The following is a 14,995-nucleotide window of genomic DNA, read 5'->3' on the forward strand; positions in this document are numbered from 1 at the left end:
AATGTACGTTACCACAGTAAGGCTTCGCAGGAACATGGTCTTGCGCCAGCAAAGCGTACTTGCAGACCTCAGCGGCCTCTTTCTGACACAACTTATAAATGAACTAACACAATAGACAGAACAAATAACTTATAACCACATTTAAATCAAGCGAGAAAGAGAAAGATATATACAGAGAATTAAAATGTACGTTACCACAGTAAGGCGTCGCAGGAACATGGTCTTGCGCCAGCAAAGCGTACTTGCAGACCTCAGCGGCCTCTTTTTGACACAACTTGCAAATGAACTAACACAATAGGCAGAACAAAAATTAAAATAGAGAAATGAACACAACCACCGCAAGGTTTGCCGAAATATAGTCTTGCGCCCCAAAAGCAATATTCCTTTTACCAAAACAACCACGTATGAACTAAGCGAGAAAGAGAAAGATATATACAGAGAATTCAAATGTATAGTACCCGAAACCGCCGAGCTTGCATGAAGAGAGTTATGAATGTGGATGAAGCGAATGAAATATGCAGAGATCGTGGCAAGTGGAAAGAGGTAGTCTCTGCCTACCCCTCCGGGAAAGAGGTGTGATTTTATGTATGTATGTATGTATGTAATTCAAATGTACGTTACCACAGTAAGGCTTCGCAGGAACATGGCCTTGCGCCAGCAAAGCGTACTTGCAGACCTCAGCGGCCTCCTTCTGAGACAGCTGCCGCAGACAACACAACGACGCCCTGCGCACGGCCAACTCGGGGTGGGACAAATCACGCTGGAAGGCAAAACCGTAAATAAAAATGCTATTATTTTCTCTGTTTGTGTAGTATGTGTGTGATAATCTAGGTAAGTTGTGTACGGATTATGTTCCTGTTTGAAATGTTTGACGGTTTTGTGAGGAAGGTTTATATCAATAAATGCTACCCTCCGTGAGAATTAGTGCCCGGGGCGCGTCGCAAGTATGCAATCAATAAATCAATAAATAAACAATATACGAGTACGTATTTAAAGGCCGTGTGGTACCCGGCACCATTACAAAAAAGAAGAGGACCATTCCATCCTTTTCTCACGGATGTCGTAAAAGGCGACTAAGGGAAAACTTGGGATTCCTCTTTTAGGTGATGGGCTAGCAACCTGTCACTATTTGAATCTCAATTCTATCACTAAGCCAAACAGCTGAGCGTGGTCTATCAATCTTTTCAAGACTGATGGCTCTGTCTACCCCGCTAGGGATATAGACGTCATCATATGTATGTACGTATATATGTATATGGGACAAATGTTACAGATTGAGCTAGCCCCAAAGTAAATTCGAGATTTATGCAATGGTAAGGTAGGTTTATGTAATGGTAAGTCATATATTGTCTACTTTCACGTGTGTACGCGTGTGTGTGTCCCTACGTGTGTGTGTGTGTGTCGGCATGCTTACACAGAGCGGCGGCACGAGCGCGGGCAGGCTGGCGTGGCGCGGCGCGAACATCTGCAGCTGCTGCACGCAGCCCGCCGCGTCCGCGCGCGCGGTATCGAGACGTGTGTGTGTGTATGTGTGTCGGCATGCTTACACAGAGCGGCGGCACGAGCGCGGGCAGGCTGGCGTGGCGCGGCGCGAACATCTGCAGCTGCTGCACGCAGCCCGCCGCGTCCGCGCGCGCGGTATCGAGACGTGTGTGTGTGTATGTGTGTCGGCATGCTTACACAGAGCGGCGGCACGAGCGCGGGCAGGCTGGCGTGGCGCGGCGCGAACATCTGCAGCTGCTGCACGCAGCCCGCCGCGTCCGCGCGCGCGGTATCGAGACGTGTGTGTGTGTATGTGTGTCGGCATGCTTACACAGAGCGGCGGCACGAGCGCGGGCAGGCTGGCGTGGCGCGGCGCGAACATCTGCAGCTGCTGCACGCAGCCCGCCGCGTCCGCGCGCGCGGTATCGAGACGTGTGTGTGTGTATGTGTGTCGGCATGCTTACACAGAGCGGCGGCACGAGCGCGGGCAGGCTGGCGTGGCGCGGCGCGAACATCTGCAGCTGCTGCACGCAGCCCGCCGGGGTATCGAGACGTGTGTGTGTGTATGTGTGTCGGCATGCTTACACAGAGCGGCGGCACGAGCGCGGGCAGGCTGGCGTGGCGCGGCGCGAACATCTGCAGCTGCTGCACGCAGCCCGCCGGGGTATCGAGACGTGTGTGTGTGTATGTGTGTCGGCATGCTTACACAGAGCGGCGGCACGAGCGCGGGCAGGCTGGCGTGGCGCGGCGCGAACATCTGCAGCTGCTGCACGCAGCCCGCCGCGTCCGCGCGCGCGGTATCGAGACGTGTGTGTGTGTATGTGTGTCGGCATGCTTACACAGAGCGGCGGCACGAGCGCGGGCAGGCTGGCGTGGCGCGGCGCGAACATCTGCAGCTGCTGCACGCAGCCCGCCGGGGTATCGAGACGTGTGTGTGTGTATGTGTGTCGGCATGCTTACACAGAGCGGCGGCACGAGCGCGGGCAGGCTGGCGTGGCGCGGCGCGAACATCTGCAGCTGCTGCACGCAGCCCGCCGGGGTATCGAGACGTGTGTGTGTGTATGTGTGTCGGCATGCTTACACAGAGCGGCGGCACGAGCGCGGGCAGGCTGGCGTGGCGCGGCGCGAACATCTGCAGCTGCTGCACGCAGCCCGCCGCGTCCGCGCGCGCGGTATCGAGACGTGTGTGTGTGTATGTGTGTCGGCATGCTTACACAGAGCGGCGGCACGAGCGCGGGCAGGCTGGCGTGGCGCGGCGCGAACATCTGCAGCTGCTGCACGCAGCCCGCCGCGTCCGCGCGCGCGGTATCGAGACGTGTGTGTGTGTATGTGTGTCGGCATGCTTACACAGAGCGGCGGCACGAGCGCGGGCAGGCTGGCGTGGCGCGGCGCGAACATCTGCAGCTGCTGCACGCAGCCCGCCGCGTCCGCGCGCGCGCCGCCGCGCAGCGCCGCGCTCGCGCTCGCGAACCGCGCCACCGCGCCCGCTGCGGCACAGAGCACAACACATCACTCACAGGTATGTACTAGGTATATATGTAAATAAATATACGGGACAATAAATACAGGTGACCCTCTCTGTGAATGCTCCAGAAAGGCAGCGATGCGCGACGAGTGGCGAAGGATTGTAAAGCGAGCCACTAACCCTTCTGTACGACCACGACCACTCTGACAAGAGTGTAACGCATAAGAAGAAGAAGATACGGGACAAATTACACCGATTGAGTAAGCCTCGAAGTAAGTTCGAAACTTGTGTTACGACACTAACTCAACGATACTATATTTTATAACAAATACTTATATAGATAAACATCATGCCCTGACCGGGATTCGAACCCGGGACCTCCGGTGTCACAGCCAAGCGTACTAACGCTGCGCCACAGAGGCTGTCAATATCATACTAGGTTTATCGTACTAAGTACATCGTTCTAGATATATTGCACTAGGTATATGGTACCAAATAAATATATATGTATGTACAATGTATTCTCTCGTCCACATTAATATTCTAAGTTTGAATAGTTGTGAAGTTGACGTTGTTGAAGAAAATGCTGGAGTGCAGTTTGTTACCGCTTCTTCTGCACTGATGCCTTGGAAGCGGCAGTAAACTTAGTTTTAAGTAATTTATTTAATGTTGTAAAACCATAAGATTTGACAATTATTTGGCGATAAGAAGTATCCTATAATAATTAATAAAAATTTGATATTTAAAATTTATCATACAATACATTCTAGTATATTGTACTAGGTAAATCGAACTCGGTATCGGAGTACGAGATACCAGTTACAATAAAAACGTCGTACCATAGATATGATACTAGGTACGTGTGATATAACAAACCTTGCAGCTCAGGGCCCACACAGGTGATCAAGGCGGACAGCAGCCTGCCGATGCTCCTGTGCAGCTCCTCCTGGAAGGGCGGCGCCGTGAACAGCAGCTTCAGAGACAGGTTCAGGGTGGACTCCACGTGGCTTCGGAACATGGGGCCTGAGGCGTCCGCTAGCACTGATAACGCGTGGAGAGACCACACCTGGGTAGGGAAATAGTTTAGTTATTGTTAGGAAAAGCTAGGTTTATATGACACGAATATTTACAAAACATATATACATTATGACGAATAAACTTAAGGGTTCACGCCTACCATCGAGGTTAAAGGCACTTAAATTTACTATAAAAGACAAATATATAATATACAACATTAACTGAAAGGACAATAATTATATTCAAATTCAAAATTTTTATTCATTATTAAATATATTCTATCTTATCGTTATATTACTTCATATCGAATACTTATATCGTTTCTACAATACTATATCGTTTAATAATTGTCAAATCTTTTGGTTACACAACATTGGTTGATGTCAAATAAATTACTTAAAACTAAGTTTACTGCCGCTTCCAAGGCGTCAGTGCAGAAGAAGCGGCAACAAACCGCACTGCAGCATTTCTTCAACAACGTCAACTTCACAAATATTTTAAACTTTAAACACTTGAAGCTCCACAGACGCGGAATCTTGCGCTAACGCCCTCAACACAGGCAGCGCTGCAGCGCTCGACGCGGCCCCCCTCGCCCGTTGCACCATCCCTACAGCGGCTGCAGCGGCTGCACGCACACCCTTTATAACTAAAGTCATCAATAAAGAGAAATATTTAGAAGATTCCACTCACTTGAAGCTCCACAGACGCTGAATCTTGCGCTAACGCCTTCAACACAGGCAGCGCTGCAGCGCTCGACGCGGCCCCCCTCGCCCGCTGCACGATCCCTACAGCGGCTGCAGCGGCTGCACGCACACTTCTTTTAACTAAAGTCATCAATAAAGAGAAATCTTTAGAAGATTCCACTCACTTGAAGCTCCACAGACGCTGAATCTTGCGCTAACGCCCTCAACACAGGCAGCGCTGCAGCGCTTGACGCGGCGCGCTTCGCCCGCTGCACGGTCCCTACAGCGGTTGCAGCGGCTGCACGTACACTTGTTTTAACTTAAGTCATCAATAAAGAGAAATCTATAGAAGATTCCACTCACTTGAAGCTCCACAGACGCGGAATCTTGCGCTAACGCCCTCAACACAGGCAGCGCTGCAGCGCTCGACGCGGCCCCCCTCGCCCGCTGCACGGTCCCTACAGCGGCTGCAGCGGCTGCACGCACACTTCTATTCGCCGCTGTTCTCGCTAAAGCGATGACTCGTTCGCTTAAAGCCTGACTCTCCGCTTCAGTGATACAACCGCACAGGCGACCGGCGCATGAGGCGGCTGCAGCGCGAACTGTTGCGCTGTTTGCTGATAGACCGTTCTGAAATAAAGTTATATGCGTTAAATAATAAGCGCTAAATTATAGCGTTAGATCAAAATATAGGTACATCACATTTCCCCGTTAAATGGCTACAGAAAATACGTAAGCTGTATTGTCATGTCGCATCGTGTTGGAAACTGATTTTAAACTTTTGCGTTGCATTTTACTATTTTTAAATAATACAGGTATTAAACGCGTACGTAACGTAGCGATTCGAATCGCTGGCTCTTGTCTAGCCCGCAAGGGATATAAACGTGAATATATGAATGAATGACATAATAACTTACAATAATTAGTTCCGTGGCGATATTTTTCACCGTATCTTGTCCTAAAGAGCTCTTCATTTCAGCCAATGACCTCAATGCGAGCAGTAAGGCGGTGTACACATTCACTTGAATTGCCTCTTGTCGAGGACCTTTGGACATTTTGATGCATTCCACGAAATGTTCTAACATTTGTTGTCTGTTGGAAAGAGGAATTATATTTTAAAATATTGCATAAAAACTAACTGTAATGAAAAGTTGATTGTAAGTATATCGGCAGAGAAATGGAGATATTTTTGGGCTTATACACCCAAATATATCACCGTAATTTGAGCAAAGTTTTCTTTTCGCATGATACACACGCTTTTGTAGTAATGGCCTAAATATATAGATAACACGACCGTGGAAGTTTTAAACTACGAAAATGATCTATAATTTAAAGTAATTTCTTTTAAAAAACTTCATTGCTCATAATAAAACGTACAAAACGCGGACTTAATGCATTTTCTACCAGTCTACCAGCTGACCAAACAGAAAAAAAGTTTGTTTGAAAGTGCACATGCGTATTAAAAGTAAACTTACCTATGTTTATTAGCAGCTCTAGAGAATATAAGCGGGAACAATGCTACAGACGCGTCTATAACGGCCACTCCCAAAGGCTGGGAATCACAGTTGGAAGCGCCATTACTCCCGGCGCGGTACACACAGCAAGGATCGTGCTCTAATGCTCCTGACCCACTCGCACTTAGAGGAGATATGAGCTGTGTGAGAGAGACAATACTATTTGTTAGATAATATAAACGGCACGACAGAGATTTCCTTTGCGGTGCGGGCGCACCATGAATTTTTTTAACTCGCATTTAGACAAGAAATTAACTGTGAGACAGAGAAAGACAATCGATAGTTTCTTCTGTACGTCTATGACGATTGACGGTAAACACCGCAGTTGCTTCCAGCGTGGTAAACATAACATGGATCTTATTCTAATGCGCCTGACTCACTCGCATTCGCAATTATCGCTCGCAAGGATAATTAGCTTTAAGATGTTGTAACTACTGTATTCATAGAACTTTTACTTTGAGACAGAGAAAATGGATTTTTTTTTTTGTTTAAATTCTTCATACCAGCCTGACTTTCTTTACATTAACATTCGAGTATCATTTGCTTGTCGGATCGATGAAAAAAAAACCATATAAAACAAAATAGCTTTTCAACTGAATAAAATTGATTACTATTCTATCAAACACCTGTATTAAACATTTAGAAAATTCAATATACCTGCTCCTCAATTTCAGCATGATCCGTATCGTAGATCCAGCCTGCTTCGGCCAGCAAGATCGTATCTCGAGGGTGCATGGAAGACCTCAGTAGACCTGCAAAAATTATAATATTGTAGATGCGCAATTTAGCTAAATTAGGTACAGTCAAGATGATCGACGCTTTATTTGCAAGGCATTAAAATGTGAAAGGATCAATTAAGTATTTGTAATGTTTTTAATTAATTAAAAAGCTACTAATTACAAAAAAACTCATAGAAACTTCAAAAGTTGGTATTTTTCATATACCCAAATTGTCGCTGTATACGTAAAAGTTACCAGTAGAGCGGCACACGCTTGGCACAATGCTATGCTGAGACAGTCAGGGTTGCCCGCTATACATGACAGTTACCAGTGGCGACAGTGTTGTCGGGGTTGCCCGCTATCTCGGCGGCGAGCAGGCGCAGCAGCGGCGCGGCGGCGGTGCACCCGCCCGGTAGCGCGGCACACGCTTGGAACAATCGCAGTCTCAGTAACGCCGCCGGAGCTTTCAGTGAACCGCCGTAGGTTCTTACTACGCTGCCGACGCTGCGAAATAAAGAGGCAAAATGTATACATTTGTCTATTTTATCCTACTACTAGTATAAAGGCGAAAGTTTGTATGGATGTATGGATGTTTGTTACTCTTTCACGCAAAAACTACTGAACCGATTACCATGAAATTTGGTATGTAGGTAGCTGAAGACCCAGAATAACACATAGGCTACTTTTTATCCCAGAGTTCCCGCGGGATTGATAGGGTTTCCATGCGGACGAAGTCGCGGGCGGCCTCTAGTACTATATATAGTACATAAGTTGAAATATTACAAAAAAAATTTTCGCTATAATCTTTCTTGTACGTTCAGATTTTGTCCTCTTGAGACAGGTGAGAATGTAATCGACATTTACACTAGAAGGAAAGAAATAATTTCCCTTGTACAGATTTTTAACACAAGTTTAAAGTGTGAACTAAGCAGAATTAAGTCTCAGCTAATAGTTTCAATAATAAACTTACTTCGTCAACACAGCAATGGCTCCATCTATCGGCTGAGTCAATCTCTTCGCGGTATCATCGTTGTGAACCAAAGCCGGACAATGGACCAACAAACTGTGTAATGCTGATAACGCCCCCGCGCGACCTTCCAAAGTTACCTGGATTGTAGAGAAGAGTGTGAGAAACAGTGAGAAATTTTATCCTCTCTTATCTAAACAATTCAATTTATATGCGTTTGTTGCCAATTTTCGAATTACAACCTCAAAGTTCTCTTTGACAATACGTTTATTTTCCGTACATTATAATTTTCACCAACACATAAGGTTCTATTTTTGAATGGTATTAGTATGCATTAAAAAGCCATATTTTTTTTCTTTTAAAGGCGCACAACGTCTGTTATTTTAAAATTAGAATAGCAAAAACTTAAATTTCTCACCTGCCAGGTAAAAGCATCTCCTCGAGCCTTTTCCGACTCCAACTCTTTGGCCGACCGCGGGAAACTGTTTCTCCACAGAAGGAGCATTCTTGGTAATAGTCCACGAACTACTGGCACTCCTAAAAGATTGAGAATGCTCTTAGAAAACCGTCCTATTGGGTGAATACAAATTTTATTCTGAACTTAAGATTATTATATTAACATCAAATTTTAAAGAGCTTTCACGAATTATCAACGAATTATATTGAAAAAATCTTCACATCACATATCAAAATCGATAACAGTTCATGTCACAGTAAAACTACTACTCAGCCGCAGCCTCAGCAATTATTTCCTACATTAAATAACACCTGTTGTCAAAGCATTCTAAACTTACCTAACGTACAAATAGCGCCTACAATCAACCAGCCAGCGTTAGTTCTCGCCGCAGTCAATCTACTGCTCTGACCGGCCGACCTCAGCAATTGCTCGGCCGCGTTGAAAGCTATCTTCCCTCGGCCGTGTGGAACACCTAATGGAGATGATCTCACTGCTCCTAATATCGCTGCTAAAGCCGCTGAATAACCTGCAAATATATATTTGGTTATAATCTGATTCGGAAAATATAAAGTATTAAATTCTTGTCGGACGCAAGTTCTAGTCTAGTTTTTGTAGTCTATATCTGTATAGCTAAATTCTTGTAAAAGCGGATGGCCTTGGTAGTAGCTAGATGTTTATTGAAAATGAGATTTGTTTGTTCAAAATTCACTCTGTTTAATGTCCATCTATCTTCATTACACAAATGCTGCAGTGTAGTTGGTTCCGTCGCTTGTTCTACACCTTGCCTTTGGAAGTCGCACCTAATAATTTCAAAAGCTATGTTGATGTCTTTAGTTGTTGATCTCTTTTGCATGCTCTCATTCTCTTTTGTAGACGGCCTCTGGCGCAGCGGTACTGCACTTGCCTGTGACACCGGAGGTCCCGAGTTCGAATCTCGGCCAGGGCATGATGAGAATCGAACTTTCTCTGATTGGCCTGGGTCTTGGATGTTTATCTATATAAGTATTTATTATAATATATAGTATCGTTGAGTTAGTAACACAAGTCTCGAACTTATTACGACGCTAACTCAATCTGTGTAATTTGTCCCGTATATATTTATTTTTTGCAGATTAAAACAATATCGATTGTTTTTTTATCAAGCATCTCAGTGTTTCAGGAACATAAGTAAATAGAGGCCGACCGCGATTTCGTCCGCGTGAAAACCCGATCATAACATAACAATCGATCCCGCGGGAACTCCGGGATAAAAAGTAGCCTATTTATTATTCTGGTTATTTAGCTAACAACATAGCTTCAGTTATACACATACAAACTTCCGCATTTATAATATAAGTAGGATGAATGTACCGGTAAAGGGTCAGGTCAAAAGTACCCGAAACCGCCGAGCTTGCATGAAGAGACTTATAAATGTGGATGAAGCGAAGGAAGTATGCAGAGATCGTGGCAAGTGGAAAGAGGTAGTCTACACCTCCGGGAAAGAGGCGTGATTTTATGTATGTATGTATTATTTTATGTATGTATGTATGTATGTACCGGAGATGTGGTGCGGCGTGGGCGCCTGCGCGTCCAGCGCGTCGAGGCAGGCGTCGAGGCGCGGCGCCGCCAGCGCGGGCAGCGCGCGCACCACGCCGCGCGCGCACCGCGCCGCCGCCAGCCGCGCCGCCACGCACGGGTGCTCCAGCACCTGCGACGGCATTACACGTTGCCGAGACCACTTATCTTAACTCAGATAGTTTAATTTGTATGGTATTTGGTCGAATGGTATGGTACAAAGTTCGAGATATATATATATATATATATATATATACAATAGACAATAGAAGATAATAAATACTAAATATAAAATAGACGCAATAGTAGCAGATTATTTATTAAACTTACAATTTATTTAAAACTTAAAATTCATGTAATGTGTAAATTTTAAGTGAGAAATATGCAAACGTTGCCAATTGTAGCCATAATGGTTACAATTGGCAACGTTTGCATATATAAAAAAACATTTATTCCAGGTTTCTAGACCCATATCGTTGACACAAAAATTACATTTTAATACATACATTGAATAATAATAATCCAACTGGTAAAAAGTACAAATTCAAATGTTTTAAAGTGTAATGAATACTTATAAATAAATAACAAACTCACCGAAAAAATGGCGTCGATCATATTCAAAGACGTATCCGATACTAGATTCTGTACAGACGTGCCGAGTTGCATAGCTAACTCACCGACTTCCGTCAACGCGCAGACCAACAAATGTTGGCTGAATAACGTCTCCTGAGAATAACATTCATTTATTGAAACAAGTTTTAAGATGTTACATCGGTTTTAAAACAGGTCCTATATGAGCGCCCGTATCTATTAAAACACAATTGAATATAAAAGTAATTCAATATAAAATTAAGTTTTCAAAGGACAGAATCGAGATATTCTAGGATTTTAGGAATGAAACGAATTAGTAATTTTTAAAAGAAGTAACTTATATAACAAAAATTTACATTTTTTACAGTGAAGTAAAATAAAATATATGTACCTATATAAAATATTTTATGAAACTTATAATGATATCTATTTCTGATACAACTTACGTACAATAATATCTTAAAGAACAACGTTCTTTAATCTATTTTTCTCATTATTGTAAATTCATAAAAAAAATTATGTCTTTTTACCTGGTTACAATCCTTAGCGTTTTCCGGATTAAAGTCGATACTGTTCATCTGTTTTATCACTATGTGAATGATCTCCCTACAAGCGGAAGCTTGGGCCTTTTCTCCTAACATCTTTCCTAGTGTGTTGCGCAGAATGTAGTTAATACATTTTCTGTGAACAATGAATATTTAATTCTATTATTTCAAATAATTTCTAAGGATCGATAAATAATGGGAATAATTTCGAGTTACAGACGTTGCTAATTCATCTAGTGTAGCTTTAGCTTTTTTGCTGATCTAATATAGTAATATATATATATAAGTATATAAGTATTTATTATAAAATATAGTATCGTTGAGTTAGTATCTCGTAACACAAGTCTCGAACTTACATCGAGGCTAACTCAATCAGTGTAATTTGTCCCGTATATATTTATTTATTTATTTAATATGTGTTAGGTTTCCCGGCAATGATTGGGGAGGTCGGATGGTCGTTCTGTGTGGAAACCTAACTTAATCAAGGATGATAGGCAGAAGGCGCATCCTTAACTCCTCTCGAGAGAGGTGAGGGTGTAACGGGGATTTACGCCAGGAGGAAGATTCCCGGAGGGGTAGGCAGCGACTTGCCTGGAGTATGCAGCGTCTACATGTAAACTAGCAGCTTTAGGGTTCGCCACGAGATCTAGCACGCGCGTGAGGAATGTCGTCATGTCGCGTTCTAGCCATACTTCAATTTTTTTTTAACGGATACTACCTACGTATTACACGACAATTATTTCCACATACTCATTTACAACGCCATCTATACGATGGTAGCTAAACTAGTATATAATATATATAACAAGTATATACCTCATGCGTTTATCGACACCCCTGTAATTACATTGAATCATTGATTACCTAGAGTATACAGCGTCGACGTGAGAACTAGCGGCCTTGGGGTTGGCCACGAGATCTAACACGCGCGTCAAGAATGTCGTCATGTTGCGTTCTAGCCATACTCCGCCCATGTTCTGTACGAATACTACGTACGCCTAAAAAGCAAACAATATTATTAAACAACCTAATTACATTTACATTCTAATAGTAAACATACAATATGAAGTACATTTAACATACTTAAGTCGAAAAAAAGTAAAAAATCGAACATATTAATAGTCAACATTTAACAACATGGCATGTTATAATGTTGCAAAAATTATTAAACTTTGTTTTTTTATTCATTTTTTTTTAATTTGATATTTAAGTACATTTCTAAGCTTCTATTAACTATTTCTCCTTGTATGACTATTGTGGAGGTGATATTCCTCTTTTATTTTGCATATAAATGGAAACAGTGACTGAATTGCAATAATGATGTAGAAATTATCAGTAGAATTTAGTTATAGTTACAAAGAGAACCCGTGTGAGTTGAGTAGATTCTTTAAAAAATTATTTAAAAATTAAAGGGATTTTTATGTTTGGAGCATCGAACATTTTTTGTTGATGTGTAACCTTACATACTTACATGTGTAACACAAACGCGCACTTCTCTATTGACCCCAGAACCGGACTTGATAATCTCTCCTTTGAGGAATGATGTACCTCCCCTGAGGTATGCCCCCATCAGCAGGTTAAGTGCCTCGTCTAATGAAACTACGTTCTTTGGAGGGTCCTTCTTGTTTTGTTGAACTGAAAGGGATATTAGTGGTAATTTTTTCATAAGCTTGCGTATTTTTGCCTATTCTCGATAATATTTTGAGCTTAGGATCAACTGAAGACAATATCTAAACGGATTGACTCTCAATTGAAGTTAAAAGGTACACATTTATCTAAAAGTTAAGATACTATTTCTTATATGACTTTTCTAGCTGTATTGCTCAGGCTTCATTCTCTAAAGAAATCGCATTTTACTACTGGGTTTAAGTAACAGCTATTTCAGAGTTGCTGATATCTAGGGACAGAATATTATTCAGACACAGAGACCAAAATGACGCATTTTTATTTCAAAATTTTCTCTTTATTGCACCAGTAGAATAAAACATACAATTCAGTTAAGTCGTCAGCAACTTTTTTTTCAGACACATGAATCCCACCGCTGCCACCATAATGTAATGCCACTACTAGCTCTATTATAAAGAAAGAAGAAATACATCTTGTTTTTAAAAAAAAACAGTCGAAGATTATAAAATCTTTTGCCGTTTAATAAAGGGTCCAATATCTTACCAGACTGACCAACTTTGAGTTTGGTATGTAAATTGTCGACTTCTCCCGCCTGCGTAGCAGCGATCAACGCGCCAAGTAGCTCTGCGATGGCACATCTGAATAATAAACAGTATTTTATTTTTTTACATAACATATGTGTGTGTGTTTCCCGGTACCAATAGAAACATTAATTAGGCTTTCTTTTTAAAGTTAATTTAAAACGTAATCTAATGTTCTTAAGGTAATTGTACTTACTTATAATAATCGTACCGCGATAAACAAGTATCCTTAACACAACCCCATTTAAAATGGAGAGAAACATGTAGAAATACGGATCTTATGCTCCGAAGACAAATGGCAAAACTTGCATCTAGAAAAAAACAGACATAGAAAAGTTACCTCAACGTATAATCACTAGGATGGGCCGCCCGTAAGCAAGCAGCGGCTATAGCATCCAAATCCGCTGCAGTGAGCTTCATCAGCGGTAACATTTGTTTGAGCGCGTGCGCAGCGGCGGCTCGGACCGGGCTCGCGCGGTCCGACAGTAGAGAGTTGCGCGCCGCTCGCGACACTTCGCGCAAAGCCGCCGGCGCAGCGGAACCCATTCCTACGCAGATCTGGATACAATACATACATATCACGTAAATAGAACCGACAACCTTAAAAAGACCGATGGTCATGTTCAGCTGTTTGGCTTAATGATAGAATTGAGATTCAAATAGTGACAGGTTCCTATCCCATCGCGTAAAAGATAAATCCCAAGTTTATAAGCCTACTAACCCTTAGGTACTTTGAAGATTAAGTAACAAAATAATGTTTCATTATTATCCACATTTATCAGTCCCTGTAGTCAAGTTATATTACTTTTCATATAGGGTAAACATGTCACCCCTCAGTTGTTGATTTCAAAAGAAGGTAGCATAAAAAAATATATAATATGTACCGGTCTACTTAAGTGGAACAACATTCCCTATTTTAGGAACAAATGTTCAATGAAGCATGAAATTCTTATCATTATGTATTCTTAGTTCAAAATTAGCATTCAAAAGTAGTTCTAAAATAAATTATTCAGGCAAACATCCTTGGACTACATTTTGTGATAAAACTATGCACCTACATTTCGTCTTAAGTTTAGAAAATGGCACGAAAATATAGACAATTGAACTGACCGCTATTAGGAGCGATAGCGGGAGACATTTTGTTTTTAGATTTTAAGTTTAATGTATATATATGATACTTGTAATCAATTCGTAAATTTATTGAGTTTTCAATTGTTTTGAGTTGGTAGCTTAGGCTGTTACATATGAATCACAACACACTTTTTTTCACCGTTTTTATCACAAGAGAAATGATAATAAAAAAGGGTTTAAAAAAAACTTTATTTGTTCCCAAAGAGGATGAATCAAAAGACACGAGAAAATTTGAAAAAAGAAAGTCTATTACCTTTTCGAGGGTATTCATAATCTCCAGTCTGGTCTGAGACTCCGCACTCTTCAGAGACCTCACCAGAGTGGATACAGTCTCCTCGTAAGATCTGCCCATCATCCGACCCAGTTTCTCGTACATACTGCCCAAGCAGCATATTGCAGCTCTACAGTGAAACATTAATCATTAACGAAATATACAGGAATGCATATAGTCACGTCTATATTCCTTGCGGGGTTGACAAAGCCAATCAAATGGACTGAAAGGCCATGTTCAGCTGTATGGCTTCATAATAGAATTGAGATTCAAATAATGACAGGTTGCTTGCCTATAACCTAAAAGAGAAATCCCAAGTGTATAAGCCTATCCCTTAGTCGCCTTTTACGACATCAATGTAAATATATGGAGTGATTCTATTCTTAAGTGAT

The 14,995-nt window shown here is 42.4% G+C and overlaps 1 protein-coding gene across 1 annotated transcript in view; it reads right to left on the minus strand.

Moving 5' to 3' along the window:
- The window catches only part of LOC106131613 (HEAT repeat-containing protein 5B), a 31,841-nt gene that overhangs the window by 14,562 nt on the left and 2,284 nt on the right, over positions 1–14,995 (minus strand). The window contains exons 4-22 of the mRNA XM_060949866.1: positions 14,586–14,733; positions 13,542–13,759; positions 13,164–13,258; positions 12,466–12,629; positions 11,859–11,992; positions 10,980–11,130; positions 10,453–10,584; positions 9,841–9,991; positions 8,642–8,830; positions 8,266–8,384; positions 7,851–7,987; positions 7,209–7,384; positions 6,819–6,913; positions 6,123–6,301; positions 5,565–5,739; positions 5,011–5,277; positions 3,824–4,013; positions 2,830–2,969; positions 622–760 (exon numbers count right to left, since the gene is read on the minus strand). Coding sequence (XP_060805849.1) covers positions 622–760; positions 2,830–2,969; positions 3,824–4,013; positions 5,011–5,277; positions 5,565–5,739; positions 6,123–6,301; positions 6,819–6,913; positions 7,209–7,384; positions 7,851–7,987; positions 8,266–8,384; positions 8,642–8,830; positions 9,841–9,991; positions 10,453–10,584; positions 10,980–11,130; positions 11,859–11,992; positions 12,466–12,629; positions 13,164–13,258; positions 13,542–13,759; positions 14,586–14,733 — 2,999 coding nt within the window. The remainder of the gene's footprint in view (positions 1–621; positions 761–2,829; positions 2,970–3,823; positions 4,014–5,010; positions 5,278–5,564; positions 5,740–6,122; positions 6,302–6,818; positions 6,914–7,208; positions 7,385–7,850; positions 7,988–8,265; positions 8,385–8,641; positions 8,831–9,840; positions 9,992–10,452; positions 10,585–10,979; positions 11,131–11,858; positions 11,993–12,465; positions 12,630–13,163; positions 13,259–13,541; positions 13,760–14,585; positions 14,734–14,995) is intronic.

This window comes from Amyelois transitella, chromosome 20 (genome assembly GCF_032362555.1).
Source record: "Amyelois transitella isolate CPQ chromosome 20, ilAmyTran1.1, whole genome shotgun sequence".
Classification (NCBI taxonomy): Eukaryota; Metazoa; Arthropoda; class Insecta; order Lepidoptera; family Pyralidae; genus Amyelois; species Amyelois transitella.